The sequence below is a fragment of the Calonectris borealis genome, chromosome 2, assembly GCF_964195595.1.
Source record: "Calonectris borealis chromosome 2, bCalBor7.hap1.2, whole genome shotgun sequence".
Lineage (NCBI taxonomy): Eukaryota > Metazoa > Chordata > Aves > Procellariiformes > Procellariidae > Calonectris > Calonectris borealis.
The window spans coordinates 105863553-105891460 of record NC_134313.1 but is presented as its reverse complement, the minus strand read 5'-3'; the positions used below and the strand labels follow the sequence as shown (position 1 = coordinate 105891460).

Sequence of the window (27908 nt, the reverse complement as noted above, 5' to 3'; positions counted from 1 at the left end):
ACGTGCCACCAGTACTAGTTTGTTCTTCAACCCAAGTGAACCTTCCCAACAGCTCTTCTGTAATCTGTAATAGGGATGCTAGGTCATATTGAACAAGATAGTCTATTTGGGTTTTATACTATACTCTCTACAGAACAATGAAAACAATCACTACATGAGTATCATTGGTTCAGGTACTCAACATTTAAAGTCTTGATGCTACCAATTCATCCAGTTTCAGTTTGTACAATTGCTGACTCAAAGGACTTCAAGCCATGTATCTAATTTGCTGGGGAGGAGGCTCAGTTACTACCTCATGCAACAGCAATTTAAAATAAAAATCAGATTTTTCACCAAACCTTGGTGATATCTGGACAGGGCTTCTACAGATAAGTGATGTGCACAGAAGTCTCATACTCCACATATCAAAGCAATCTGACACTCTCCAAAACAGTTTTGCTTTTTGAAAAAGAAAAGAAACCAAATGCTGCCACCAAGCTTTGAACAATAGGTATTTAAACAACCAGGTTTCAACACCAACAAAAAGAGTAAACACTTCCGGTTAGCAAGATCTATTTAACAGATAATAACACAACCATTTCCAGTCAGTTAATTATAACACTTCAATAGGCACCCCAAAGCCCCTCAATCCCCACCATGTTAATACTAGTTAGATACTACCAGACTTAACTGGCACAGGTATTTTGACTGAGTCAAAAAAGATTGCCATGTATTTTATTGCTACCAGTGCATTGGGAATTTGAAGGGGCAATGGATGTAAAGGCTACAATCGCTTCTTCAGTAGATAAAACAAAAAAAGGTTAAAAAAATTAGGACTTAAAAACACAAATAATCAACTAGATGTTTTCCATGTAGTTTACCTCAGTATTTTAACCAACATTATATATTTTATTGTTTAGAAAAGATGATGACATTGCAGAAAAATAAAATTAAATTTGTTTTTAACAGGACAAATGTTTTACATGGTGGTATAAAAAGTGTAATGGGAGCCTGGAGGGGAAGAAAGGGAAACGGAACAACAACAACAAAAAAAAGAAAACAAAAAAACACTACTCCAGAAAAAGTAAAAAGCTAAAACAAATTCCAGATATGCAAGTCTGAAGGTTTTAGCTTTTTCAAATACACAACTACGTGTGCCTTTCACAATAACAGTCACAACTGAACGAGACTTTTTGTACTACTGCACCCTTCAACAGGCCAGTCTTCAAGTTAAAACAAATAATACAATAAACTGCTAAATCGATAAGTATGCAATTATGGATTGCTTTTAGCTGTTATAAAAAGCTTGTTTACATATCTAATGGTTCATCTTTTATATTCAAACTGTGCTTAATATTTTTTAGTTCAGACATACTGAAACCCAGCAGCACAGACGGTTTGTGATTATTTATCGCCTTTAAGCATATATTCCTCCTTTTTCCAAAGAATGATGCAACATCAATTTTCCACGCATATAGCAGCAAGGAAAGTAACTCCATCTCTTTTTTAGAAGGATATGGCCTCTCGTGAAAGTAGTCTGTCAAAAACTGTTTTTGAGCCTCATACGAATTGTGATCATACTGTTTAGGATCTACTGCTAGAATGCGAAGATCCTCACTAGAAGGAAGCTTCTTCATCTCGGACCTAGTATTAATCTTTTGTCGTTTGAAAGGCACTACCCCTGAATTCACTTCTTTTTCCGGAGATAGAGCTATGCCAGTACTTAAGTTCAGAGGCTGCTGTTCCTTATTCCTTTGGTCTTCTGCAACAAAGCAGGAATCCGACTGCTTTCTTTTCAGTATCACAGAATCATGCCTTTCACCGTTCACAAACAGTAGCTCTTTCTTCTCAGTACGCTCAAGCTGCATCTTCACGCTTGAGTTGCTGTCTTTGGGAGCACTTCTACAACGGAGCAAATGTACAGCAATAGCTGTTAGAGTCATATTTCCAGTGTACACACCACAACAGTGGATGCACTTGAAAGCAGGAGACTTTAAAATTGTATGTACAGTTGGCATTATATGATGCCGCTCTTTCAAATGCATTTCATAGGTTTCTTTACTAACAAACGTACCAAAGCAAAAGGGACAGGTTAACACTTTCTTGTTGCATTTATTGTTCACTTCTGCTGTCTGAGGTTTCACTTTGATGTAAACAGGGACAAGTGTCCTTGAATTTAGTCCAGCAAGCACTGCCAAATGTACTTCTCTCTCACCAATGTCTTCTTTTGGTAACGCTGTACTAAAATCAAAGTGTGGAAATACAAGGTCACCCTGAGCATCATTACCTAGTTGAAATCCTCTGTTGCTATAATCTGCATGTAACTGCTTCTTCCCATTATGTGTAGTTTTGTTGTGCTCCACAAGGCTTTTTAAGTCATGGAAAGTAACTGTGCAAAACAAGCAAGCTAAGCCATGCATCAACAGATGTTTCATGAGCTCTTCTTCACAGAGGAAACATTTACAAGAGAAACACCGGACTGTCTTTTCCGTCATCCACCTCAGAAAGGGCGCGCAAGCTGCAAGTTTGTCAGGTTCCAGGGTTTCCTCCATTTTTACTTCACCATGTTTGTGGGCCACCTCCATGTGCACCTGGTAGACATTTGATGGGAAAAGCTCATTGCAAACAGGGCAAGTCTTCCACTGCTTAGCCTGTCTGATAGCCTGACTTGTTTCAGGACCAGGAGGGGAGGCTTGTAACGATATATTCTGAGACGTTAAAAGCACTGGGGGAGAGGGTGCACCAGCCGGCGACTGGGACGACTGAGTTACTGTCCCAGACTGCATGAGTTGGATGGGCACTTGGGGTGGGGTAACAGTTGCTACTCCACCACCAGGAGGTACAGGCAAAGTAACTGGAACTGGGGCAAGCGTGTACGTAGGTATCCCATTAACCTGCTTACCAGTTGGAATCAACTGCCTAAGTATAGAACCTGCAGTCAAAAAAGTTGTGTTTTGAGAAACCGCAGGTTGAACTGGCTGATTTACTAGGATAACTGCTGGGGCAACAGGTTGATTAAGCTGAACAAACCCAGGTCTGACAGGCCGTCTGACAGGAACAACCCCAGAGGCAACAGGCTGGTTAAGCTGGAGAACCCCTGACGCAACTGTCTGCGCCACAGGAAGGACGCTGGGACCAAGGGGTCTATTCACATTTCCAAGCGATTGGTTGACAGAGACAACTCCTGGTGCAACCGGACGATTCACAGGCAGGACTCCTGGTGCAACCGGTTGATTCACAGGCAGGACTCCTGGTGCAACCGGTTGATTCACAGGCAGGACTCCTGGTGCAACCGGTTGATTCACAGGCAGGACTCCTGGTGCAACCGGTCGATTCACAGGGCTGACAGGCTGAATAACAGGTAGCGTTCCAGCTGCAACCGGACCATTTATAGTACCAATGGGTTGATTAATAGGGAAGAACCCAGGCCTGACAGGTTGATTAAGAGGAAGAACTGCGGGGGCCACAGTTCTATTTACAGTCCCAACAGAAGGATTAAGAGGAATAGCTCCAGCCTTCACAGGCTGATGAAGGGGGAGCCTATGGGAAACAATGATAGGCTGGGAAGGTGATGGCTGAATATTAACATTATTCTGACCTACGGGAAGATTACTAGATACAAGAGTAACGTGCGATGGGGTAACAACCGGAGCAGAAGTTGTATGTGGAAGGCTACCAGAGGCACTTGGAACAGTCAGTGATCTGACTGTGTTTTGAACTGCTTTTGGCTGTACCACACTCTGGTTTTGATTATTCTGTGGAAATGCAAGCTGGATGCAAGCCGGAGCTGCGACAGAACCTGCTGGGGCAGCGGCAGGCCCTGCAGATGGAGCAGCCACTGCCACGCCTTGGGGAGGCTTTGGAGCAATATGCATTTGTTTCACGAGTCCTGGTTTCTTAATATGTTCTGAAATCACAGACCGAAGTTTGTTCTCCAGGTCTCGATGTGTTTCAGCTGTCAAGACATGATACATTAAAGAATCTTGGCTGTTTGCAGAAGCATTACATTTTTTACAGTAGTGCTCAATAGAATTCTCTTTACTTTCATCAGGTTTCTGGCCAAAATATGTACTTATTAAGTTTTGAAAATGGTTCATCAGCACATGTTTCTTCATATTGTAATACAATGTGTCTGTAAAGTGACATTTTAGACATGTAAAGTTTATGATGTCACTCCTGAATTGTTTCATGCCATCCAAAATGCTGACCGTATAGTTCTGTATTCTTTTATTAGATGAATGAAACATCCGGATATGTTTTCCCACTATTTTGGGATCAGAAGCAAATGCACATTTTGGGCAAGGAACCACCAGCTCTTGGTCCATTTCATCCTCATGGTAACGGTGCAAGTGATTCTTGAATGAAGTAAGCAATTTTGACGAGAACTTGCATAAGCTACAGCAGTACGGCTTTGTTCTGTATCTCTGCAAACAAAACAAAAACATCCACTTAGAAACTGCCAGTTCCTAAATCCCTGTTATCTGTCTGAAAGTAAGTCTGCACTACCACCTGTCAAAAATGCCTTCATTGGATGTATAGCATGTATCTTCTCAGTTTCATGGAGATCTGTTTTTGAAAAGCAGATTTAAAGATGACATACTTAAAGGGAGAAATGATTGTGCCCTTTTTGCTTCTTTATAATTTATTAAGAAGCCTTAAGTAAGTTCATTTCTACTCCAGTTCGCAAGAAGTAATTCTGAAGCCCGTTTTTAAAGACTGGAATCACAGAACAAGGCTAAGAAGAATTTGTATGCCACTATACATAGGAGGTGAAGCCTTAGCGATTAGCAATAGCAGCCCTTTTAACATGACACTTTTAAAGCTTTATTTAGTTCGGGGCCACCTCCTATCTACTGGAGAAAAAGAGAGAAGAGAGAAGGGGTGGGGGGATTCTGTGTATTTCAATACCCTACCCTTCACTGAAAGCTCTCCAAAAGTACCTCTCCCAGCAAAGCCACAAAAGACTAATTTTTTTTAATATTCTTTTGGAGCCAGATTAATAATAGAAAGAGAAAGGAATAAAAACCCCTTTTATGATAAAGCAGCAATGACCTCTTTGCATTATCTCAACATACTGGACATCCCATCACAGTAATTTCTTTAAGAAATTTCTTCTAGCACACTCATTAAAGAGCATATAGATTCTTCTCAGAAAAATATTTTAACTGTATAAAACCAAACCTAACTATCTTCCACTTCCCTCAATTACATGTCACTTGACAGCATTACTTTGCACATCCATATGAATGTTATTTGCTCTTTCCGAAAAACTGGTAGCCTTGTCAACCATTTTTTCTTATCAGCTTCCTAGGAAGTTAACCCTGGCTCCTGCCAAAAACTAAAAAATCAGTCAGAGCAACATCCAGGTGACAAATCTGCACTCTCAAACATCTAGTGGAACTTGTCTGTTCCCTCAGATGTGTTTTTCACCTTACTGACTTCTGCACCTTACGAAACACCATCCAAAGGGAATAAGCTGTTCCACCACTACAGCATACAGCCTAGCTAGATCACCCACAAACATGTCACAGACAGTTATGAAGAACTGTAGCAAAAATTTGTGCAGGTTTTTTTTTTGTCATTTCATACAGCTGTGAAGGTGTCATCTATTAGCAGTACTAGAAGAGTCTCCTGATGATAACCAAAATTAACCTCCAAATTCAAAAGACTGGGTCAGATAAAGCCACTGGCTGGCTAAGGCTCCTGAAGAGTACACTGTGAAGGTATCAGTGAATTATCCTCTACTTATATTCTTTAGGTGTCTGGTCTCAGCTGCTAATAAACAGCACCACAGCAAATTAGAAGAAGCTTCAATCTTACTTTTAAAGTATACTGAGTAGAGAAAGGCCACTGACACTACTGAACTAATGAAGCATACAGAGCATTATTAAAAGCTGCACCTCACTAGCCTTACTTCTGAGGAAGTCAGATGACAAAGAGAGGTGACTGCTTATTTTAATTGATTGTCCGAGGCTTAGAAAAGCTTATATGCTTTTAAATACTGGGTCCATACACTCTACTTCTCCCCTACTCCATTTCTGGTTTGGGTCTTTCTGTCCCCGTAAACTTACACCATAGTGTAATATACTGTCAATATTTCTTTGCTGCCAAGTCTGAACAATTGTTGTTAGGTGCAGTGAGAACATTCTACTTCACAAGTAAGTGGTCCAAGTGCTGAATTAATTTACTATTCCGTAGTAACGATGTTTTTATTTCTTATACAAACAAGCATTGCAGTATACCCCTAGGAAACCACCCCAATACCTGCATACTGGTAAGTCTAGGGGAAATAATGTTCCATGCCTTCTTAGATCATTTATTTTTTGATGGAGGTAAAAATTATGAGACTTCAGCAAAAGAAAAAAAAAGTTCTGTACTTCAAGTTCTATCAAATTAGGACAAATCCTAAAGTCCCACTACTTAGCTCAAAAAAAACCCCAACAACAACGAAAAAACCCAAAAAATTCTGTTTCAGCAGAACAGAAGTATGTGGAAGTCTGCTACTTTGATGTTTTCTGTATGAAATAGAGCTCTTCCACACAGATACCTCAGAAAATAATTTCGTCAGCATGTTCTCCTTGCATATGCATCTAAGCTGCTTTTTACGTTTGCAAGTGCTGCTACAGTCTACTAATGGCATCTCAGTTTTATAGAAAATTTGACAAAATAAGAATTCTAAGCCACTTAGAAAAATTGAAGTGTCTTGGAGATTGACCAATACAACCCTAAACTGTACAAATGGAATCCAAAAAGACTTATTAGAGGTATTTAGGAAAACTCGATTAGTCCCACTCCAAAGAATATACCCCAGAACACAGTAACTTTCTGTTACTGTGAACACAACTTTCTGTTACAGAACACAACTTTCTGTTGTGTAGTCTCACATTCCCCACAACCTAGAGACAAGCAGAAAAACATGATAGCCTCCAAAAACCGAAGTTCTTCCACAATTATTAATGTGTTCCTAAAAATAGCAGTAATGGTAGAAACCACCAACTCATCTAAATAGACGTCTTCTCCAGCCTACTGAGTTTCCTATGTAGCTCAGACAACTTATTTTCACCTTATGGCAGCAACTTTGGAATAGAACATCCTGAAGGACCAACTTCTTTTCTCCCAAATCTAGGCAGCATAATGCCAAGATATGTGAATGATATATATCAAGGAACCATGGTTGTTTAAGGAAAACGGATAGGAAGAAGTTTAGGATCCAAAAGACATAGCTTGACAAATCTATTCCACAGCAACACATTACAAACTCTACACTGAAGTTCATCAGATCAGATTCCAATCTTGGTTTTTGGACAGATATAGATATTACTGGTCACGCTGTCTAGCTGAGTCAGGATCTGTATTTCTCCCTTCTGGTAAGCGATCAGGTCTCTCTGCCTGGTCTCTCTCCAGACAATAGGGATGAAAGAAGATTCCCTCTCTAGTGCATGATTTTTAGTCCTTTTCCATTTTCACCGAAATGGCTAATCATTTTTCCTAAAGGACTGCGGAAAGAAGACAGAAAAAAAACCCTTCATCTTAAGTTTTAGACAGGAAGCTTCACTTGCTCTGTCGTCATCCTCTTTCCTGTTTCATGTCTGGGGAGGAGGGGGAACCTCCCCTGCTCATCTAACACAGAAGATCTCCCACCACTGAATTTCTTTCTTTAGTCAGAAGGTAGAAGAAAAGGCAAAAAAGACAAAATCAGCAAGGCTAGAGCTCAGATAACATACTGACTGAAGACCAGGAGAAGTCTTCCATGTGCATAAAGGAGAAAGAAAAAAGGAAGGGGGGGGGGGAAGAGAGACCATCATAACCATTAACTGGATTTATTCCATTCACCTAAACTAAAGGTAATCTTGACTGAAGGTAACTGTAAGCCTTATCTGACGTGGCGCTAAGAGGCTAGATGCAATCTGTGTCTACAGACCTAATCAAACAACAAGTCACATTTGACTCTTGCGTCCACAGATTCACGTGAACAGATGAACCTCCAGTCTTAAATGTGTAAACCCAAGTCCAGGAAAGGAGAACTAGGAGACAAAACAGATAAAGGTCCTGAAGGGTGGAAGGGATCACTTTCTACTAAATGACAGTTTGGCAAAGACTGAGTGGCTTTGTTTGGTCAGCCTGTATGTTGAGGGCTTTCTTAATGCAACTACTGCACGTGGCAGCCTCAGCTTGTTTTAAAGATGGTAAAGGCAGATAAAAAAAATCCTGGCAAACCACCACCACACTATTCTAAACCATTACCTTTTGATTCAGGATGAAAAGAGCAGACCCACTGCTGTTTACATGCTATTGACAGCCCTTCCTCATGGAAGTAATCAGGAGCCCTAAGACTCTTCAGCAAGATTGAGAAAAGACTACCTTTTCTTCTGGATATACTCCTATGCTCTACATAGTATCTTAGAAACTTGCTAGAATATAAAATTATGGAAATCCTTTGGTTTGTTCATCTCAACCCTGCCTTTCTTGTAGATTCTAGCTTCACACAAGATTCCAGCTATATAGAACTAAAAGCTGTTTCACACATAAACCTAACTGGAAAATGTTTTCCACTGCAACCCTATCCCAAACCGCTAATGATAATTTCAGTTTAATCCATTCACACCTGTGCAATCACATTTTCACCCTTCCAATGAAACAAGAAGCATGTTAAGACTACACATCACATCAGGCTAAAAAGGCAGAACATCAGTGTGACATCTTAAATACTGATGTTCAAGGTTGTATCCTTAAAGACAGCGAACAGCATATATAGTCCTTATAACCAGCTGCATTACAGGGAAGAACACAGAGGAAATGAAAGATTACTCCCTGACTAACAGTACATAGAAAAGAGATGTTAAAGCTATTTTTTTTACCATAAAAAACGTGTATTTTAACTTTTCCAGGACTGTGAGAAAAGTGATAAAATTCAGTAACTCCACATGAACGTCTACCCAGAATTTCTAACACAAATATACATACCTTCCTTTTGCCCACAGACTCCCAAGGAGAGACATCACTCCATGAAGTGTTACTAAAGTGTTTTTCACCTGGGTCAAAACTTTTAAGATTCTAAAAGAAAAAAGAAACAAGAAATAATCTGCTTTTGCAGTCTGTTCTGAATACAAAAATAGTCTCAATACAGAGCAAGGAAAAAGAAAAAAGGAAAAACCACACAAACAGAGGATGAATGGGAAGTCCATACAGTATTCGGATACAGGTCTTAAAACTCAGTTCAAAGAAATTACTTCTTTGATCATTCTTTGATTTATTTTACCTCAAATACTTGTTCGTATGACTGCCTCGTAATATAGTAGGAATTCTGAACACTTCATAGTTACTGAAAATAATATAGAAGTGAAAATATGTACACTTTAATTCCATTGTTTCTAGCCAAGTTCACAGTGAACACTGAAAGATATTTTCTCCCTCTACCTTCCTCCTCCTAAATCTGTAATATTTTACTGTTTACTTCCATTTATTAACTTACCACTATGGTTTACTTTGCAACAGGTTTTACTATTAATTCTTCATAGCACTGCTATGCTTTTAACTTGGAAAAATGAAGACATTCCCAGAAGCTTATTTCAAAGAGCAGCAGTATTCTTCCTCAAGCTGTAAAAGCAACAGTATTATTGCGCCTGGAACAACTGTGTCAGGGTAAACAACTTCCCTTACAGCATTCTTCTAATCAATCCCATCAGAGGAGTTTATGTTCCTCCAGCCAGCTACTACTCTAAAAATCTTAAGTTCCTCTCCAATTTTCTGAGGCCCACACACAAACTTAATGAAAAAAATAACTAGATTCCTGTTTGCTAGGCATTTCTGAAGACCCTAGGCTAGCTTCAACAGCACACTAGAGTGTGTTAAGTGAAACACCGGCTACAAACCCAGGCTTAACCCACAGAAAACTAGCATCGCTTCTCCCCTCGCGTTCTCCTTCCCTTTCACGAACCCTCTTCACTCAAAATTCTGCAAGATGCTTAGAGAGGGTGAGACGTTTTTACCTCTGCACCAAACCCCATCGGAACAGCAGAAGCAGGTAATAAAGACCATTTAAGATTAGATCATCTTCAAGAGAAGTGAAATTCATAAACGTAATAGTTTGTGGTCAAAAAACCGATGCAATATTTATTTACAAGCAACACTGGATATACTAAGCAACAAAAAGAAACAAAGCCTCTAGCAGTCAAACAAATACACAATCCTACTTAATGCAGGCTCCGTCTGCACTAGGCTCCTGTCCACACCATGCAAATGTGAGCATCCCTGTGTGTATAACAGACTATAGTGAGCCAGAATATCATGCCAGTGATAATTTGATTTAAGTTAAATTATTCAAGAATTTAGAAAAATGTAGCTAAGTTTGCAATAAGCTTTCTAGCTTTTTCAACCTTCAAGTTTCTCCAAGCAGAATCCTGAAGAGCTCAGGGCAACAATAAACAAACCCCTTCCATTCTAATCAACACCTAGGCACTGAATGATTCATCTATTTGCCCTTCAGCCAAACCTTCTTAAAAAAAAACACCTTAGAAAGAAGACTTGCATGGAACAAGAGAAATCCCACAGCCTTAGAGAACACAATGCTTTTCTTACATATTTTTGATAGAGAAAACGAAGAGATTCAAGATTTACTAACAATTCTTCAGCCAAACACACTGGAGTGAATTACACACTGTTAAAAAAGTTTTCTTGATGATTATGGCCTACCCCAAATATGTTTTGCTTTTGGTTTGAGTACTCTCCACCAAGAGAGGCTCCTAGACTTGAACACCAGATTCCCACAAGCCAGATGTGTGTGACAGTAAGTCTAGATCGTTTTGCTGAAACGGCTATTTTCTACAGAGAAATATTCACTGATAAAGAAAGAGAACCATTCTTATCACTACAGTTAGTCAGTGCTGCGAACAGCTATTCTGAACTCATGCATTAAACAGAGGTCTACGTTGATGTCCCAGAAGCAAGCTTTGACAGGCTAACTTGCTACACCCTTCCCACATTTCTCACTTCGAGGAGGGGAGGAAAACAGGAGAAGGGAAAGGTAACAAGAAGCCTGATAAATCCTGATGCATAGTGGGTATTTCTAAGTTTAAGAGAAAAACATTTTAAAACTAGTAACTGTTCTCCCCTCTATTAAAACCATCACTGTTATCCAGAACAGAAAGATAAAATGCTCAGAGTTTAAATTAAGACATAAAGATCACAACATGTTAAAGAAGCTAAAATAGTTTACTAAAGGAGAGCCTCTGACAGTACAGCATACTTAAAAGTACTACTTTGAGAATCAAACTAGTAATCTAGCACAAAAGGCTCATGTTTTCTTCCTAGCAGAGATCAATTAAGAACTTTTAGCCTAAAAACTAATCCATTTGGTTTCCAAGCTACGAAGAGATACTAGTTGTATGGGAAATTACTTCACCTTCCTCACAGGTTATCATGCCTTATTAGAAGTTTAAGACCAATTTTAAGACCAGATGGTAGGTCAAGTTTGTATTGTATCATTTCATACTGTTTCCCAAATCGTCCAGCCTCCTCACATGGACCATGTCCAGAAATCAATCTTAATATTTGAGGGGAAAAAAAAACCCAAACCTTAAGCTACTTCTCACCTATTAAGACATCACACATCCCATTCTACCAAAAAGAAATACCATCATCATATGAGCCAAGTACAAATCAAGTTCTAAAAACCATTCTTCCTGCTGCTGAAGTTATACCAAAACCAGCCCCAGATTACCTGGAAAAAACAAACTGAAGTTGTGAACTTGTTGAGGGAGAATAATTTGCAAAACAGTAAAATGTTTGTTTTTTTTTTTTGCCTACATCTCACAGAGCTTTTTCCAGAATGGAAATGTTTGCTGGGTTCCCCACCACCACCATTTATTAAAAATGAAACAAAACCAACCAAAACCACACAACCCCCACACCACAAAAAATCCAACCAACCAAACACAAAACACCTTATTCCTCATTCACCATTAAACTGCAATCAATTTCATAGCAAAAAAACTAGCATCACCAAAACATTTCTACTTCAAAGGGTCAAGACAGAACAGTTTCTGACAGAGTTTTAATTACAATATACAACACAATATAAACAGAAAGAAAATGGAAATCACTAGACAAACAAACTTTACCCTGAGCTCTTATGACATTTATTTAGATATATCAAACACTGTTTAACTGCAATAACCAGGAAAGTTCCAGAATTAGTTATGCACGTAGATCTTAAGTAAACGATTGAAAAAAAAGTGCTTAACACAGTTTAAGAAAAAAACACCACAAAAGACACAATAGCACCCCTACGGAGAGTTAACTTACTTTCGTACCATCATACAAAATTAATCTAAACTCTTGACTACAGTCAATATAAAGTCACAAACATACTGAACAGCCAAAAAAAACTGTGTACCAGCTGGCTGAAATACACTACTGTTTAGTCACTGAGTTAAATTACTGTGTGTTATGGTTTAACCCGGCAGGCAGCTAAACACCACACAGTCATTCATTCACTCCCCACTAGGACGATGGAGGAGAGAATCAAAAGAAAAAAAAAAAAAAAGGTAAAACTCGTGGGTTGAAATAAAGACAATTTAATAGGACAGAAAAGAAAGGGAAAATAATAATAATGATAAAAGAATATATAAAACAGGTGATGAACGATGCAATTGCTGACCACCCGCTGACCGATGCCCAGCCAGCTCCCGAGCAGTGGACCCCCAGCTAGTTTTTCCCCTAGTTTATATACTGAGCATGACGTCATATGGTATGGAATATCCCTTCGGTCAGTTGGGGTCAGCTGTCCCAGCTGTGTCCCCTCCCAACTTCTTGTGCATCCCCAGCCTACTCGCTGGTGGGGTGGTGTGAGAAGCAGAAAAGGCCTTGACTCTGTGTAAGCCCTGCTCAGCAGCAACGAAAACATCAGTGCGTTATGAACATTATTCTCATCCTAAATCCAAAACACAACACTATGCCAGCTACTAGGAAGAAAATTAACTCTATCTCAGCCAAAACCAGGACAACATCCACCCCTTAATCTATACCATTTACATCAGGCCCAGGTCCCACACTTTCCAATACATCCCAATTAATCACCACCACCTTTCCTATCTTTTGATATATACACACAGATATCATTCCCTTAGTCTGCGGGCCATCCCTCTAAAATGTCCATTAAGTTCATTTAGGCCATGACTTTGGATTCCATCTGTCCTAACAATTCTTCAGGGCAGGAGAGATGGTGCGTGGTGTTGGACTGTTGCATCCTGAAGTCAGTTATGGTTCCATCACCGCTGCGCTTGTCCAGTTCTATCATCGCTGCCCTTTGCTCAGTTTCATCAAAATTCATTCATCATTAATCTGGGCAAGTCTTACTGTGATACTGTTGATATGGCATATAGCGACCATAGTAGTGATGACATGCAGTATTATCTAGCAATTAACATCATATAAGTCAAACCATTGGCTATTCTCACCCAAAATCAAATCCCCTTGAGGTACACATCGGACTTCCCCATCCTTCTGCATTACCCACCATTGCACCCAGGTCCTTGAGCAAAAGCAATACCATGGATGGGTTCGCCTTTGCCCGAGACAGGAATAACCCAGGCTGTCTTCCCCAGCATATTTTTTATGTGCACAACAGGGACTTTATCCCCCTCTACAGTACGTAAGGATTTGGATTGGGCACGGCCAGCTCGACTGGCAGATCCCCTAGTGTTGACTAACCAGGTGGCCTTTGCTAGATATGTATCCCAGTGCTTGAATGTCCCACCACCCATTGCCCACAGTGTTGTCTTTAGCAGTCCATTGTATCGTTCGATTTTCCCGGAGGCTGGTGCATGAGAGGGGATGTGATAGACCCACTCAGTGCCATGCTCTTTGGCCCAGGTGTCTATGAGGGTGTTTCTGAAATAAGTCCCGTTGTCTGACTCAATTCTTTCTGGGGTGCCATGTCGCCATAGGACTTGCTTTTCAAGGCCCAGGATGGTGTTCCGGGCGGTGGCATGGGGCACAGGATATGTTTCCAGCCATCCGGTGGTTCCTTCCACCATGGTGAGCACATGGCGCTTGCCTTGGCAGGTTTGTGGGAGTGTGATATAATCAATCTGCCAGGCCTCCCCATATTTATATTTCAGCCATCTTCCTCCATACCAGAGAAGCTTTAACTGCTGGGCTTGCTTGACTGCAGCACATGTTTTACATTCATGGATAACCTGTGCAATAGCGTCCATGGTCAAGTCCACCCCGTGATCATGAGCCCATCTATATGTTGCATCTCTTCCTTGATAGCCTGAGGTGTCATGGGCCCACCGAGCTATAAATAATTCACCTTTATGTTGCCAGTCCAGATCAACCTGAGCCACTTCAATCTTAGCAGCCTGATCCAGCTGCTGGTTGTTTTGATGTTCTGCAGTGGCCCGACTCTTGGGTATGTGAGCGTCTACGTGACGTACTTTTACAACCAGGTTCTCAACTCGGGCAGCGATATCTTGCCACAATGCGACAGCCCAGATGGGTTTACCTCTGCGCTGCCAGTTGTTCTGCTTCCACTGCTGCAACCACCCCCACAGGGCATTTGCCACCATCCATGAGTCAGTACAGAGATAAAGTACTGGCCACTTTTCTCATTCAGCAATGTCTGAAGCCACCTGAATGGCTTCCACCTCTGCAAACTGACTCGACTCACCTTCTCCTTCAGCAGTTTCTGCGACTTGGCGTATAGGACTCCATACGGCAGCTTTCCACCTCCGATGCTTCCCCACAAGATGACAGGACCCATCGGTGAACAGGGCATATTGCTTCTCGTTTTCTGGTAGTCTGTTATACAGTGGGGCCTCTTCAGCACACATCACCTCCTTCTCTGGGGATATTCCAAAATCTTTGCCTTCTGGCCAGTTCGTGATCACCTCCAAGATTCCTGGGCGACTGGGATTTCCTGTTCGGGCCCATTGTGTGATCAGTGCGACCCACTTACTCCACGTAGCATCGGTTGCGTGATGTGTAGAGGGGACCCTTCCCTTTGAACATCCAGCCCAGCACCGGCAGTCGGGGTGCCAGGAGGAGCTGTGCTTCAGCACCAACCACTTCCGAAGCAGCTTGAACCCCTTCATATGCTGCCAATATCTCCTTCTCGGTTGGAGGATAGCGGGCCTTGGATCCTCTGTATTCCTGACTCAAAAACCCAGGGGTCGACCCCAAATCTCCCCTGGTGCTTTCTGCCAGAGGCTCCAGGTGGGGCCATTCTCCCCAGCTGCAGTGTAGAGCATGTTCTTTACATCTTGTCCTGCCCGGACTGGCCCAAGGGCTACTGCCTGACCTATCTCCTGTTTAATTTGTTCAAAGGCTTGTTATTGCTCAGGGCCCCATTTGAAGTCGTTCTTCTTCCTGGTCACGTGATAGAGAGGGCTTACAATCAGGCTGTAGTCTGGAATATGCATTCTCCAAAAGCCCACAACGCCTAAGAAAGCTTGTGTTTCCTTTTTGGTAGTTCGTGGGGACATGGCTGTTATTTTGTTGATCACATCCGTTGGGATCTGACGACGTCCATCTTGCCTTTTTATTCCTAAAAACTGGATCTCCTGTGCAGGTCCCTTGACCTTACTTTGTTTTATGGCAAAACCTGCCTTCAGAAGAATTTGGACTATTCTCTCCCTCTTCTCAAAAACTTCTTCTGCTGTGCTGCCCCATACAATGATGTCATCAATGTATTGCAGGTGTTCCGGAGCCTCACCCTGTTCCAGTGCGGTGTGGATCAGTCCATGGCAAATGGCAGGGCTGTGTTTCCACCCCTGGGGCAGTCGGTTCCAGGTGTACTGGACACCCCTCCAAGTGAAAGCAAACTGTGGCCTGCACTCTGCCGCCAAAGGGATTGAGAAGAACGCATTAGCGATATCAGTTGTGGCGTACCACTTGGCTGCCTTTGACTCCAGTTCGTATTGGAGTTCTAGCATGTCCAGCACAGCAGCACTCAATGGTAGTGTGACTTCGTTCAGGCCACGGTAGTCCACTGTTAGTCTCCACTCTCCATTGGACTTCCGCACTGGCCATATGGGACTGTTAAAGGGTGAGCGAGTCTTGCTGATCACTCCTTGGCTCTCCAGTCGACGGATCAGCTCATGGATAGGAATCAGGGAATCTCGGTTGGTGCGATATTGCCACCAGTGCCCTGTTGTGGTAGTGATTGGTACCTGCTGTTCTTCAACCCTCAGCAACCCCACAACAGAAGGGTCATCCAAGAGACCAGGCAACGTGGACAGCTGTGTAATTTCTTCTGTCTCCAGGGCAGCTATACCAAAAGCCCACCAGTACCCTTTTGGGTCCTTGAAATACCCTCTCCTGAGGTAGTCTATGCCAAGGATGCACGGAGCCTCTGGGCCAGTCACAATGGGGTGCTTCTGCCACTCATTCCCAGTTAGGCTCACTTCGGTCTCCAAGAGAGTTAACTCTTGGGATCCCCCTGTCACTCCAGAAATACAAATGGCTTCTGCCCCTTTATAGCTTGATGGCATCAGGGTACACTGTGCACTGGTGTCTACAAGAGCCTTATACTCCTGTGGGTCTGATGTGCCAGGCCATTGAATCCACACAGTCCAGTAAACACAGTTGCCCTTTTCCTCCACCTGGCTGGAGTCAGGGCTCCTCTAATCCTGGTCATCGTATTCGCTACTCACTTCTTTTAAGTACGAATCAGAAGTCCCTTCATTAAGGTGGGAAGTGGAATCAGCCTTTCTACTCTCTCTGGGGAACTGCTCACTGGAAACTGGAGCAGCAGTTTTCCTCGAAGAACCCCCTTTTGTGATTTTTTTTCCTCGCAACGCACATCCCCGTGCCTCTAGGGTTGAGGTAGATTTTCCATCCCACCTCCTCATGTCCTCTCCGTGGTCACGTAGATAAAATCACAGGGTGGCCCGTGGTGTGTACCCACTATATCCTCTCTCTTGAGCAGAGGAACTCTTACTCCTAATAGCTGAGATACTGGTCCGTACAGGTGGGGAGTAGGACATATCCTCTTTGGGTTGCTGAACCTCCTGGGACAGTTTCTCCACAGCAGAGACGCAGGCCCGTAGGGAGGAAGAGAGACTTTCTTCGTATTGCCAGAGTTGGCCAGCCAGTTCATCCACTGTTTGTCTTTCTCAGTCTTTCCAGGTCATTACTGCCAATGAGTTGGTATATGACACCAATGTACTCCGTACCAACTTCTGCCACATGGGTTGGGTGCATCTGACTTCATCTGGATCTTTGGATAACTGCTCGCTGTCCAGGTCATCATAAATCACTTCCAGCACAGCTAATTCCTTCAGGTACTGGATACCTCTCTCCATGGTGGTCCACTTGCCTGGGTGACACATAACATCTTCCTTGAAGGGATACCTTTCCTTCATGCCTGACAGGAGTCACCTCCAGACTCTGAGCGCTTGTGCCCCTTTTCCAATCGCTTTGTTAATGTCCCCTTCCCCTAGAAAGGGATCCCAGCTGTTTGGCTTCCCTACCCTCTAATTCCAGGCTGCTGGCCCCCTTACCCCAGCATTAGAGCAGACAGGTAACTGCTGGCCTGGCTGCTCGCCTGGATGACGGCTGAAATCTTTTCGCGTGTCTTGCAGCTCACTCAGGGATAGGGATCGGGTGGTTACTGCCTCGTTTATGAGTTCTGCCTCTTCCTACTCCTGTTCTCATGATGGCCCTGCTTCGCAGCAGTCTGCCTCGTCTACTTCTTCTCTTAGTAGGGGACAAGTTTCTTCCCTTACTAAATGAGCTGACTTTCGCTTCCAACATTTCTTCTTTTGTGTAGAGATGACTGACACCGGCACGGGTTGGTTCTCTGGTTCAGCTGCAGTGCCTGTCATGGGGGTTGGAGTAGCCACAGTGTCTGTCGCTTTGTCGTCAGAGCCAGAGACCTCTTCCCCTTGAGGGCACTGAATAGTGTTGAACAGGGCTTGGTAGGCATGGGCCAGGCCCCAGCACGTTGCAGTGATTTGTGTCTCTTGAATTGCCAGGGTAACAGCATACTTTCTCCAAATATTTCACTAGTTTTTCAGGATTCTGCACTTGTTCAGGGGTTAAGTTCCAAAACACTGGAGCTGCCCACTGTCCTAGGTACTTGCCCATACTATCCCACACATCCTGCCACTCATAACTATCCAGCCTCGGGGCAGATCTCTGGGTGGTATTCTTAAATAACTGTTTAACTTAAACATGGCCTGAAACACATTCAGGAGACATAGCAATAGGAACATGCTGGTTTGAACATCCCAAGGATATTCAAAATCCTCAAGAGCTATTTTAACTAGCCTGGAAGAGAAGGGGAACGTGAAGGAGCGAGGGAAAGCATCCCTCCTTGTCTCCCCCATAAATTGGCTCTCTGAGGAGAAAAGGTAAAGCGTATAATTACTAATAGTTTCCGAGAGATGGTTCCCAAAGTACGGCGATAACAGCAATGCTGAGTACAAATACCAGATTAGTCTCACAACCAGTAATTTTATCATATCATAAGCCAGTGTTACACAGTACAGAAAATTATAACCTTAATCCAGCTCCCAGAGGTGATAAACAGCACAACAGGGAATGTATACAGCAAGTAAGGTGTTGCATAACAGAACTCTGAGAACAAGCACAACAACTCTGAGAGCAAATACATCAACATTGCGACCAGCAACTTTAAAGTAATAATGAGTGTTTATAAAAAATTTGTTTTAACACACTCTGGTCAGATCTGTCGTTATCTCAACCCTTCGTGCCCCACGTTGAGCACCAAAAGGATTGTCATGGTTTAACCTGGCAGGCAGCTAAACACCACACAGCCATTCGCTTACTCCCCAAAAGCAGGATGGGGGAGAGAATCAAAAAAAAAAAAAAAAAAGGTAAAACTCATGGGTTGAAATAAAGACAATTCAATAGGACAAAAAAGAAAGGGAAAATAATAATAATGATAAAAGAATATACAAAACAATCAATGCTCAATGCAATTGCTCACCACCCACTGACTGATGCCCAGCCAGCTTCCGGACCCCCGGTCAGCTTTTCCCCTAGTTTATATACTGAGCATGACGTCATATGGTATGGAATATCCCTTCGGTCAGTTGGGGTCAGCTGCCCCAGCTGTGTCCCCTCCCAACTTCTTGTGCACCCCCAGCCTACTCGCTGGTGGGGTGGGGTGAGAAGCAGAAAAGGCCTTGACTAATGTAAGCACTGCTCAGCAGCAACTAAAATGTCAGTGTTATCAACATTATTCTCATGCTAAATCCAAAACACAGCACTATACTAGCTACTAGGAAGAAAATTAACTATATCCCAACCGAAACCAGGACACTGTATTTGCACTTTTTCTGGTATTAGGTTTGCCAATCTGATGGTGTGAATTCCTCCTGCTTGGTGCACAATACTTTTTCCTGAAAGTGCCAACAATGGTACTAGGTTCACCTTGATCCGCCCAGTACACTTGCATATACTTTCTAAGATGCAGAACTGAACTACAACTCAGTAAGACAAGTTTGGTATTTTTCCCTGGACACAAAGTTTAAAAGCTTGCAACAAGATTACTGGGTCTAATTGCTTGTCCGTTTTCAGAAATACTGACAATTTGTCTATCATTCAGAGGCTTGCCCTTGATATGTGGTCGGATGCCTCTGAGTAGACTCAAGTCTTCATCTACTTGTGATTTTAAACGAATCGCAAAAAGTTGCTGTGTAGTATACAAATAACATTTCATTAGTTTGTAGTGTTTTTCCTAAAGCTGTACTGTTTCCTTTTGTTGAAATATTACTAGCAGATAATATACAGCACCATCTATAACACATCTTGTTGGGAAATAGTTTCTTTCAATGTTATGTACCAACACACTAAATTCCACCCCAGCATATGAGTAGTCAGTCATGAGTAATCCTTCAAGTAAAGACCCCACCATAAAGATCTATGGCAGACGAGTATCATATATACACTAAAAGATGAAATACTTTTCAAAGGTTCACGTTTCGGATTGGTTTACATTATTTCAAGTGCTTTACCTTCAACAATTCCCTGCAGCTGTCAAGCCCAAGATCCACAAGAATGCCCTTCACCTTTTTTCGAGCCTTCCTGATATTATCAAGATTTTGAACAGGAATTTGAAACATTTTGCACTTTTCCTGAAAAAGAAATACAAAAAAGTGATGGAATACTTGAACACAGGCACTTGCATTTAACAGTATTAAAACAAAAACTAACGTCTGAAAAACGTATTCTTAAATATGAAAACCCAAAAGCCTTTAGCCAAAGAACTGGTCTCATTAATATTTCCCAGTAGATCACTTGCTTCCTCTTAAAGGAAACAGAATCTGATTTGGGGGGGAAAAAATCCTTTACATTTCTTCTCTCCTATCTAAACAAAATTCCAAGTTTTTCTTTCAGATCTCTTTGTATCTATATAGCAGCTATACTGTGTTTTGTGGTTTTTTTGTAAGAGAACATGGACACCAGAATTTTACTAAGTTCTATTCAGAAAATTACTATCATCTCATTTAGGAAGGAGGAATTCAACGCTTTCAACTTGAATGTTAGTGTCAAGATGAGAAGCCTCTTTGATTATTTGGTTTGTTGTCATGTATGTACATGACTTAAAATATGATTGCTAGCAAAATCTACATTTCCTGCAGAAGTTTCTGCTGCTGTAAGCTGATATGGACCTTGGCATAAAACAAGCTACTACAATATTAATGCAGTAGAAATAAAACATAATTAATGTATGGCATTGATAGCTAAATATGCTGAAGTGGGACAAATTTAGTCAGTACCCACATGCTTTTAGGTCTCCTCCTCTGAAGAAGTGTATATAGTTCTATCACCTTCCCCTATTCCAGAATTTGGATTTACACCCCACCCCGCTCCCTCCAGGAAGCTGCCATAGCCAGAGTCCAACATATGGAGGAGGATGATGACTAAAGCAAGATTATAGAAAGATAGATTATCTGATGCAGGGTTGTTGCGCAGTGCGGTTGCCCATCTGTCTAGAACGTACCACCAGGAAGGGTCTAGCGCTTCCCCAACAGCTAGGCTTTTATCACTCCCCATGTAGCTGGGCTATCAGTTGCTTATCTTCAGCTCCCAGTACATCATAAGGTATCCCCATGGGCTTAGCTTATCTTCAGCTCCCATGGGCTTAGCTTTAGAAGTATGTGCCTTTATCACCTCCTCCCTAGATTACAGCAAAATGCAATTTAGACTGAGATTTAAGAAACTTAAATGGGCACAGAATGCAACAGAACTACCCTACACTAAAAAAGGTCACTGGGAGTTTCACAGGTATTTCTTTGTTCTTAAATAGCTGGCAGAGGACCCAATAGAGTTTAAAAGATCTCAGTCCTTATTGCTAAACAATTCACCCATCCAGGACAAGTTTAACAAGAAGAAAAAGGAAAAAAAATAAAGAAAATACCCAAACAGTACTTCAACCTTGATGGTCCTGTCTTCAAAAGCTATACTTCTCAAAATAAAGCAAGATTACTGTCAACATGAAATCTTTGCCTTGAAAGGCAAAAGAGTTTCCTGTAAACAGTTGCCAAAACCCCTCCCACATAAGACAGAACATACAAGCTAAGCCTCACAAAAGCAAAAAAACCAAAACCACAAAAAACCTTTTCTGTTCTGTATGTCATCACTCGAGAAGAAAAAAAAAACACCCACACCTTAATTTATGTATAAAACATACAATTGAGGGGTTTTTTATTAAAATTCAAACAACTCACATGCTATTCTCCTCTTCTTCTCCCCCCAAAGGAAAGGTGTGTAGAGAGAAATGGAGAGGGAACCCCATTTGACAGATGCTAGTCTTGTTTTCTAATATTTTTTATCGGTAAGAAGTCTGGAAGACATTCTGATACCATTGGGATGGGTGTGGAACAGGAACCTATACAGAATGGAATAAATCAGAGTAACTAGTCTGGCATTTTATCAAAATCCAAGGAATAAAATTAAGACGTAAAATCCTCTTTTTAAAGTGAAGTCAACTGGGAATTTGTAGTCTCTGGTTAAAGCTTTATGATCAGTCCCTCTATGATAGCAGGTTACGTGCACCAACCCCATGGTCCACTGCAGGTAACAACAGAGCTGACAGGATGTCACCATGCTCAGATCAGCCAGAAGGAGATGTGGTTCGATACGTTAGGCTCCACTGGAAACAGTTCCTCCATCTCAGTCCTTTAACTGATACACTGATGCTACTGAAGAAGGTGAAGCAGACATTTCTTGAGGCATGTCTATCTCACAAAAAAGAAACATTAGTCTACAAAGGTGGTATAGTATGTAATATCCATGTATCTCAAGAGTTTTCTTAACCAGTAATCCTTCTGAAATGGAAGTCACTAATCCAGGAGAAAAAGAAAAACAAAAAAAACCACAACAGAATAAAAGAAACTTGAATACAAATTACTTATTTTCCAGTTTTGAAGTAGTTGGTGTTCAATCCAAAAAGATGTATATTTCTGTATCACGTGCAAGGTTATTCAGCTGGTCTTTAAACAAACCGCTTGGCAGTAAGACTCTAAGTTACTCATCTAACATCCTGTGTATCCGTTAGAGCAGCAATGCCCCATCATAAAGGTCACAAAATTTCAACCTTCTAAGCTTATTCCCTCAAGCCCTCAGTTTAATTCCCTGATTATTATACAGTTTATTATCCATACTCTTTTAGTACTAATTTATTTCTCTTGTATTTTGGACATTCTTCAAGCCTTAGCTTGCACTTTGTTTCCATGCGTAACTAGAGTCAATCTTTTGTTGGTATGCATCCCATTCTTAACCAGCAAATTCAACATGAAAGCACTACAGTAAAATTAAATCTGAGTTACTCTAGCCCAAAAGTCTTGATCCTTTTACCACACTGGCTACCTAAAAGACAAATCTTAAACTACTTTTAATCGTAGTTTCCAAAAAACTGGTAATCCATTGAGTTTTCACAGACAGTACCTCTTCATAAACAGAACTAAGGCAAGTTAATAGCAAAATAAAAGAATCATTGTAGCAGCTGATGTCCCAAACTCAGTTCTAAAAAGGTAATTCAACCCTTGCTCAGGCATTTTACCCGTCAATTTATTCCTGCATTTACTGTTCATTTAGGTAACAGCTCCATAACAATACAGCAAACTGGAGTTTTATGCAACGCTAAAGATTCCCATCATTTCTCCAACATTCGTAATCATATATTGTAACATCCAACTACATTCAGCTTTTCAACAAAGATCACAAATGCAACTCTTCCCTTCCAGTACTACTGCAGTATTTTACTACTAGTCTAAACAACAAGGTAACAGTCTGGACAGTATCTTACTAGTCAAAGACAAATACTACTCGTTTACCAAGTAACTATGCTTGACTGCAATTTCTCTGCATTAAAAAAAGCAAAAATACTAACATTTTACCTCTTCAAAGTGAGAAGTCGCCACAAAATGGAAAGTTCCTATTTGCCTTCCTTTTAGTCTACTACTTAGAACAATACTCATTCACCTTGGAAGGGACCTCAAGAGGACACCCAGCCCAGCCTCCTATTCAAAGCAGGCTCAACAACGAATTGCAAGCTGGGCACTCTGTGTCTTGGCCAGTCAGGTCTTGAAAATCTCCACAGACAGAGGTTTGACAGCCTCTCTGGGCAACCTCTTCCAGTGATGGACTGTGCTCACAGTGAAAGGCTTTTTCCTTACATCAAATCAGCACCATTTTAGTTTCTGTTCCTAAGGAAACCAGGCATATGAAATCAAATTAAATATGAAGCTGGTATGGAGCTGGAGCAAGGAAGATGCACAAATGTGCCTTCCACGTGCATGCAAATACATCCAGCAAAATCCAACAGTAAACTAGATAATCAGGCACTTCTAGAGATTTCTAAAAACAGGCAGCTAGACAGAAACCCTATTAGAAGATCCACAGAGAAAAAGGCTGCAATGTAACCCTTTTTAGACACCAGATAATCTACGCGGAAGCCAGATCTCCAGTCGTGTTCCTAGGAAGCTGGCTTTCACTAGTCTCTTGCTCATAGAACTGCTTATAGTAGGGAAATTATGAAAGGCCTATGGAATTTTGTCCTTTTCTATTACCTGCTTTGGAAATTCAATCATTCTTAGTTGTTATACCTTTTTATCTAGTAAACTGTCATTAGTAATTGTGGAAGAGATTTTTTTAAAGACTTTCAGGTCTTGGGATATTTGGGTGGGACGTATTTTTAAAGGTTGGTTTACCAACTTATATTTCAGCAGTTATCAGAGTTAAAAATAAAAAATTCTTTATTTTCATTTTAGTAAACTCATTAGAAGTTGATAATTCAATATTAGCTGAGAAAACAATAGTAACTGCTTCATTCCTGAAAATGAAATGAAAGCATGTGACCTACTAATTCTCAGAATCTAAAGAACAAGAACACTGGATGGCAAAGACAGCAGCTAGGAGAATAGGCAAGCTGAGAAACTGCCTAGAAGAATGTGAGTTCAGCTTGGCCATGCCGAATTTTACTCTCATCAATTTTGTTTTGTTTCTGGTAAGTTTACAAGCCCTCCAAGAAGTCATACCTGGATATCTGCTCAACCACATATTACACGGACGGTTCCATTCCCTGGACTCTTATCTGTGCCTTCTGAGAGAAACCTAACCCGATTTAAGAGCACGTTGGTACCATCAAAGCTTATCCGGCCTTTGGACGGAGAGGGAAGAAATGTATATAGCTTCCTATCAACATCTCTAGGTGTTTTAACAGCTTTGAAAGATTTGACTCCTGGAAAGAAAAACAGTCAATTCATTAGAATGAGGCTATTCTTGTTTATTATTTCATTTGTTGTAAATTAAAATTAAACTGACGACAGAAAAAAAATAGATTAATAAAACTAAGAGTAGTTCTGGTCAACAACATAATGCTACTTTATCTTCTTAAATTCCGATTCCTATCCAAGTGCAACTTGATAGAAATCTCAGGTAAAAAAAAAACAAACCACTTTTTTTTGTGCAACTAAATCAGAAACCTTTAGGGGTCTCAAATTACAGATCTCTTATAATAACTCACAATAATTTTGGTCCTTTCTTGGCTATAAATCATATATCCGTCAAAACAGTCATCTAATCTAATACAAAGATGGCCATCATTCAATAGTTGCTAACACAGTAAAAAGCACTAAGGTATGTGATTACATAGATAAAGATACAGCATATCAACCTGCATCTTACCTAAGAAGTCAAATCAAAACAAACTTAGATCACTAACTTTAGCTACTGTGGTTTAAATAACTATTGTGATCCTTCATTAACACACAACCAAGTCTCTGTTATCCAAGAACTAGTTAGAAGAGAAGAAGGGACTATACCATGCAAACTCATGGAGCCTTCCTAGAACACTGCGACTCGCGCAGAGCTTGACTCCCTTGGGGATCAGCATTAGCCAGAAATTGAACCCAGCAGGACCCAAGCTTATTCTAGATGACTTGAGCATTTACGTGCAGCCTACTCAAATCCTGCAAGACTCAGCAGCCCCACGCGTATGTGAGTAGAAGAGTCACACACCGAGCCCAGCTACTCTAGGAAGAAGTACAACTGCATTGGTACTGCACTGGTCAGCCTGGTGTGACTCAAAGACATTTCACACAGATGCACACAACAGTCCACGGCACAGATAACCCACAACCTGAATAATTCAGCAAGGGGACGGAACTGAAAAAAATAAGGCTGTGCTACAGGTTTCAGTGGCAGGATTGAAGTGTTTAAACATAAGTCAGCTCTACCAGCGTTCAACAAGACTTAACGCAAATCAAGGAGTTCCCAGTGGTAAAACATAAGGCATTATAAAACTGTGTTTGTGTGCTCTTCATTGTATCTGAAGATTTGATATAATTAGGGGGGTTTTGTTGTTGGGTTTTTTTTTTTTACAAAACTTTCATGAAATGAACTATTAGAATTACAGGTCTTATTACAGCTTATAATATAGCGTATTTATTACACACAGTTTGTCTAAATATTGCTCCAAAGAAATCCCCTTTTCTTGTTCAAAATTAAACTGAAAGTTCATTAAAAAGAGCACTAAGATTTCTAGAATATAGATTGGATTGGGAATCCCAAGAGTAAGTCTTTGTAAATAATTCATTACAAAGTCTTTAAAACTTTTAGGGGTTCAAACATGTATTTTTGATGATAGAAAACTGTTAAGGAAAACCACCAATTCCTCCCCAGTTTACCTGTCAGAACTTAAGCATTTATCAGTTGAAAAGGAGTTGTTCATAATTTTGACAGTACAGAACTATGAACCGTTACAGCAAAAGTCAGATAACTATCTTTTATTCCGTTTACAAATCAGGACAAAATTAACTTCCCACTACTTGTTTTCAAGCACAAGGCAAGCATATTCAAATGGTTTTAATGATTTGCACTGTACGGGTTATGTTTGTTTACATTATTCATAAAGTCTTTTATGTTTTCGAAAATGTATGCATTGCTGAAGTACCACAAGAACATTTAATGTAATGTTGCATTCCACTAACATTTTAGTTCTAATTTTGCATGCATACGATTCCCGTGCACATTACAGTTTTCCATAAACTGTTTCAAATACCCCTATTGTCTAGAAGTAATTAAGCCTTTTCATCCACGGACTTTGAGACAACCTGTTAAGTTGGCTCCTTAGACACTCTATCGCTGAAGTTACTGACAGAAATTAGAAAAAAAAAAAGTGGTCCTAAACAGCTGCTCAGTAAACAGTAGCCGTACAGCAGCGAGTCTTCCCTCTGTTAAAGTGTCTCATTAGGCTAATTTCTATTTCCGATCACGGGCAAACCCGGAAGTCCCTCCTCCGCTCGCGTGCGCTGCGGGCCGGGGAAAGGGGGATTATTCCCATGGAAGCCCCCGAGCGCTGCCTGCAGGGAAACACGGCGGGCATCGCCGCCGTGGAGCGAAGTCAGCTACGGCGGGGCCGCCCCGCAAGGCACCGGCAGCCACAGCCCCGCCGGGAGGCAGGGACCCCGCAGCCCTGCCCCATCCGCGCCCCCTTTGCCGGCTAGCCCTCCACAGCAGCCGACGAGCACCGGCGCTGCCCGGCAGCCCCGACAGGCCGGTGATCGCAGGGGAGCTGACAGCCCTGGGGCCGACACCCTCGGGCCTGACAGGAGCCGCCCCCGCCCGGGCCACCTGGAGCGGTCCAGCTACCGCGGGGGCTTCAGCATAAACGCCTCCGGCGCCTCCAGGTGCTTCCCGGGCAGAGGCTCGGAAACTCCACTGCTGCGAGGGGGCAACACTCCCCGGCAGCGATCCGGCCCCAGGCGCCCCGCAGCACGGCTCGGCGCACGGAGCCTCCCCGCCCGTCCCCCAGCGGAGCCCATTAGCCCTCGGCCAGGCGGGGTCTGGGCTCCCAGCACCCCGCCACGGCGAGCCGAGCTGCCAGCACAGCCAGCGAGGCGCGCTGAAGCCGGCGTTTACCGACAGCCGCCGGCGCTCCGGCTGGCACCCGCGGCTACAGCGCCTCCGCCTGCGGATGCCGCCCGGCCCGCGCCGGGCGCCTCCGCCCCCGCCTCCCCGCGCCCCTCGGGGCGGGCCGCCTGCGGGCGCCGCCGGCTCACCCCGCTGCACCTACCCGGCCAGGCTGCAGGGGGAGCCCGCCGCCGCTCTGCCGCCTCGCCGCCGCCGCTCCTGCCGCCGCCGCCGCCGCCTGCCGGGTCGCGGGCCCGCGCCGCAGCCTCCGCCTCCCGCTCCTCACAGCGCTGGCCCCGCCGCCACCGCCGCCGCCGCCTCGGCCGCCGCGCCCCTCCCGCGCCGCGCCGTCCCCGCCGCCCCGCCCCGCGGCTCCTCCTCCGCCGCCGCCGCCTGCTGCTACCGCGCTTACTCCGCGCGCTGCGAGGGCGGCGGCGGCGGCAGCAGCAGCAGCAGCATCGCTGGAGCCCGGGACCGACCTCGGCTCAGCCCCCGCGCGCAGCGCCCGCCGCCCCGCACCCGCCCTTCGGCCTCCACCCGCT

The 27908-nt window shown here is 42.6% G+C and overlaps 1 protein-coding gene across 4 annotated transcripts; it reads right to left on the bottom strand.

Moving 5' to 3' along the window:
• Positions 1 to 478: 478 nt before the first annotated feature.
• On the bottom strand, positions 479 to 27674 carry ADNP2 (ADNP homeobox 2). 4 transcript variants are annotated; one of them, XM_075142878.1, is made up of 6 exons: positions 27530 to 27674; positions 22013 to 22190; positions 21681 to 21841; positions 19965 to 20084; positions 8944 to 9033; positions 479 to 4403 (listed from the first exon to the last, which is right to left on the bottom strand). In XM_075142878.1, the coding sequence occupies exons 4-6, from the start codon at positions 20070 to 20072 to the stop codon at positions 1290 to 1292; spliced, it is 3312 nt and encodes a 1103-aa protein (XP_074998979.1). In that variant the 5' UTR covers positions 20073 to 20084; positions 21681 to 21841; positions 22013 to 22190; positions 27530 to 27674; the 3' UTR covers positions 479 to 1289. The 4 variants fall into 4 exon arrangements, with proteins under 4 accessions (XP_074998979.1, XP_074998980.1, XP_074998978.1 ...); XM_075142879.1 differs by lacking the exon at positions 21681 to 21841; XM_075142877.1 differs by lacking the exon at positions 22013 to 22190.
• Between the last annotated feature and the right edge of the window lie 234 nt (positions 27675 to 27908).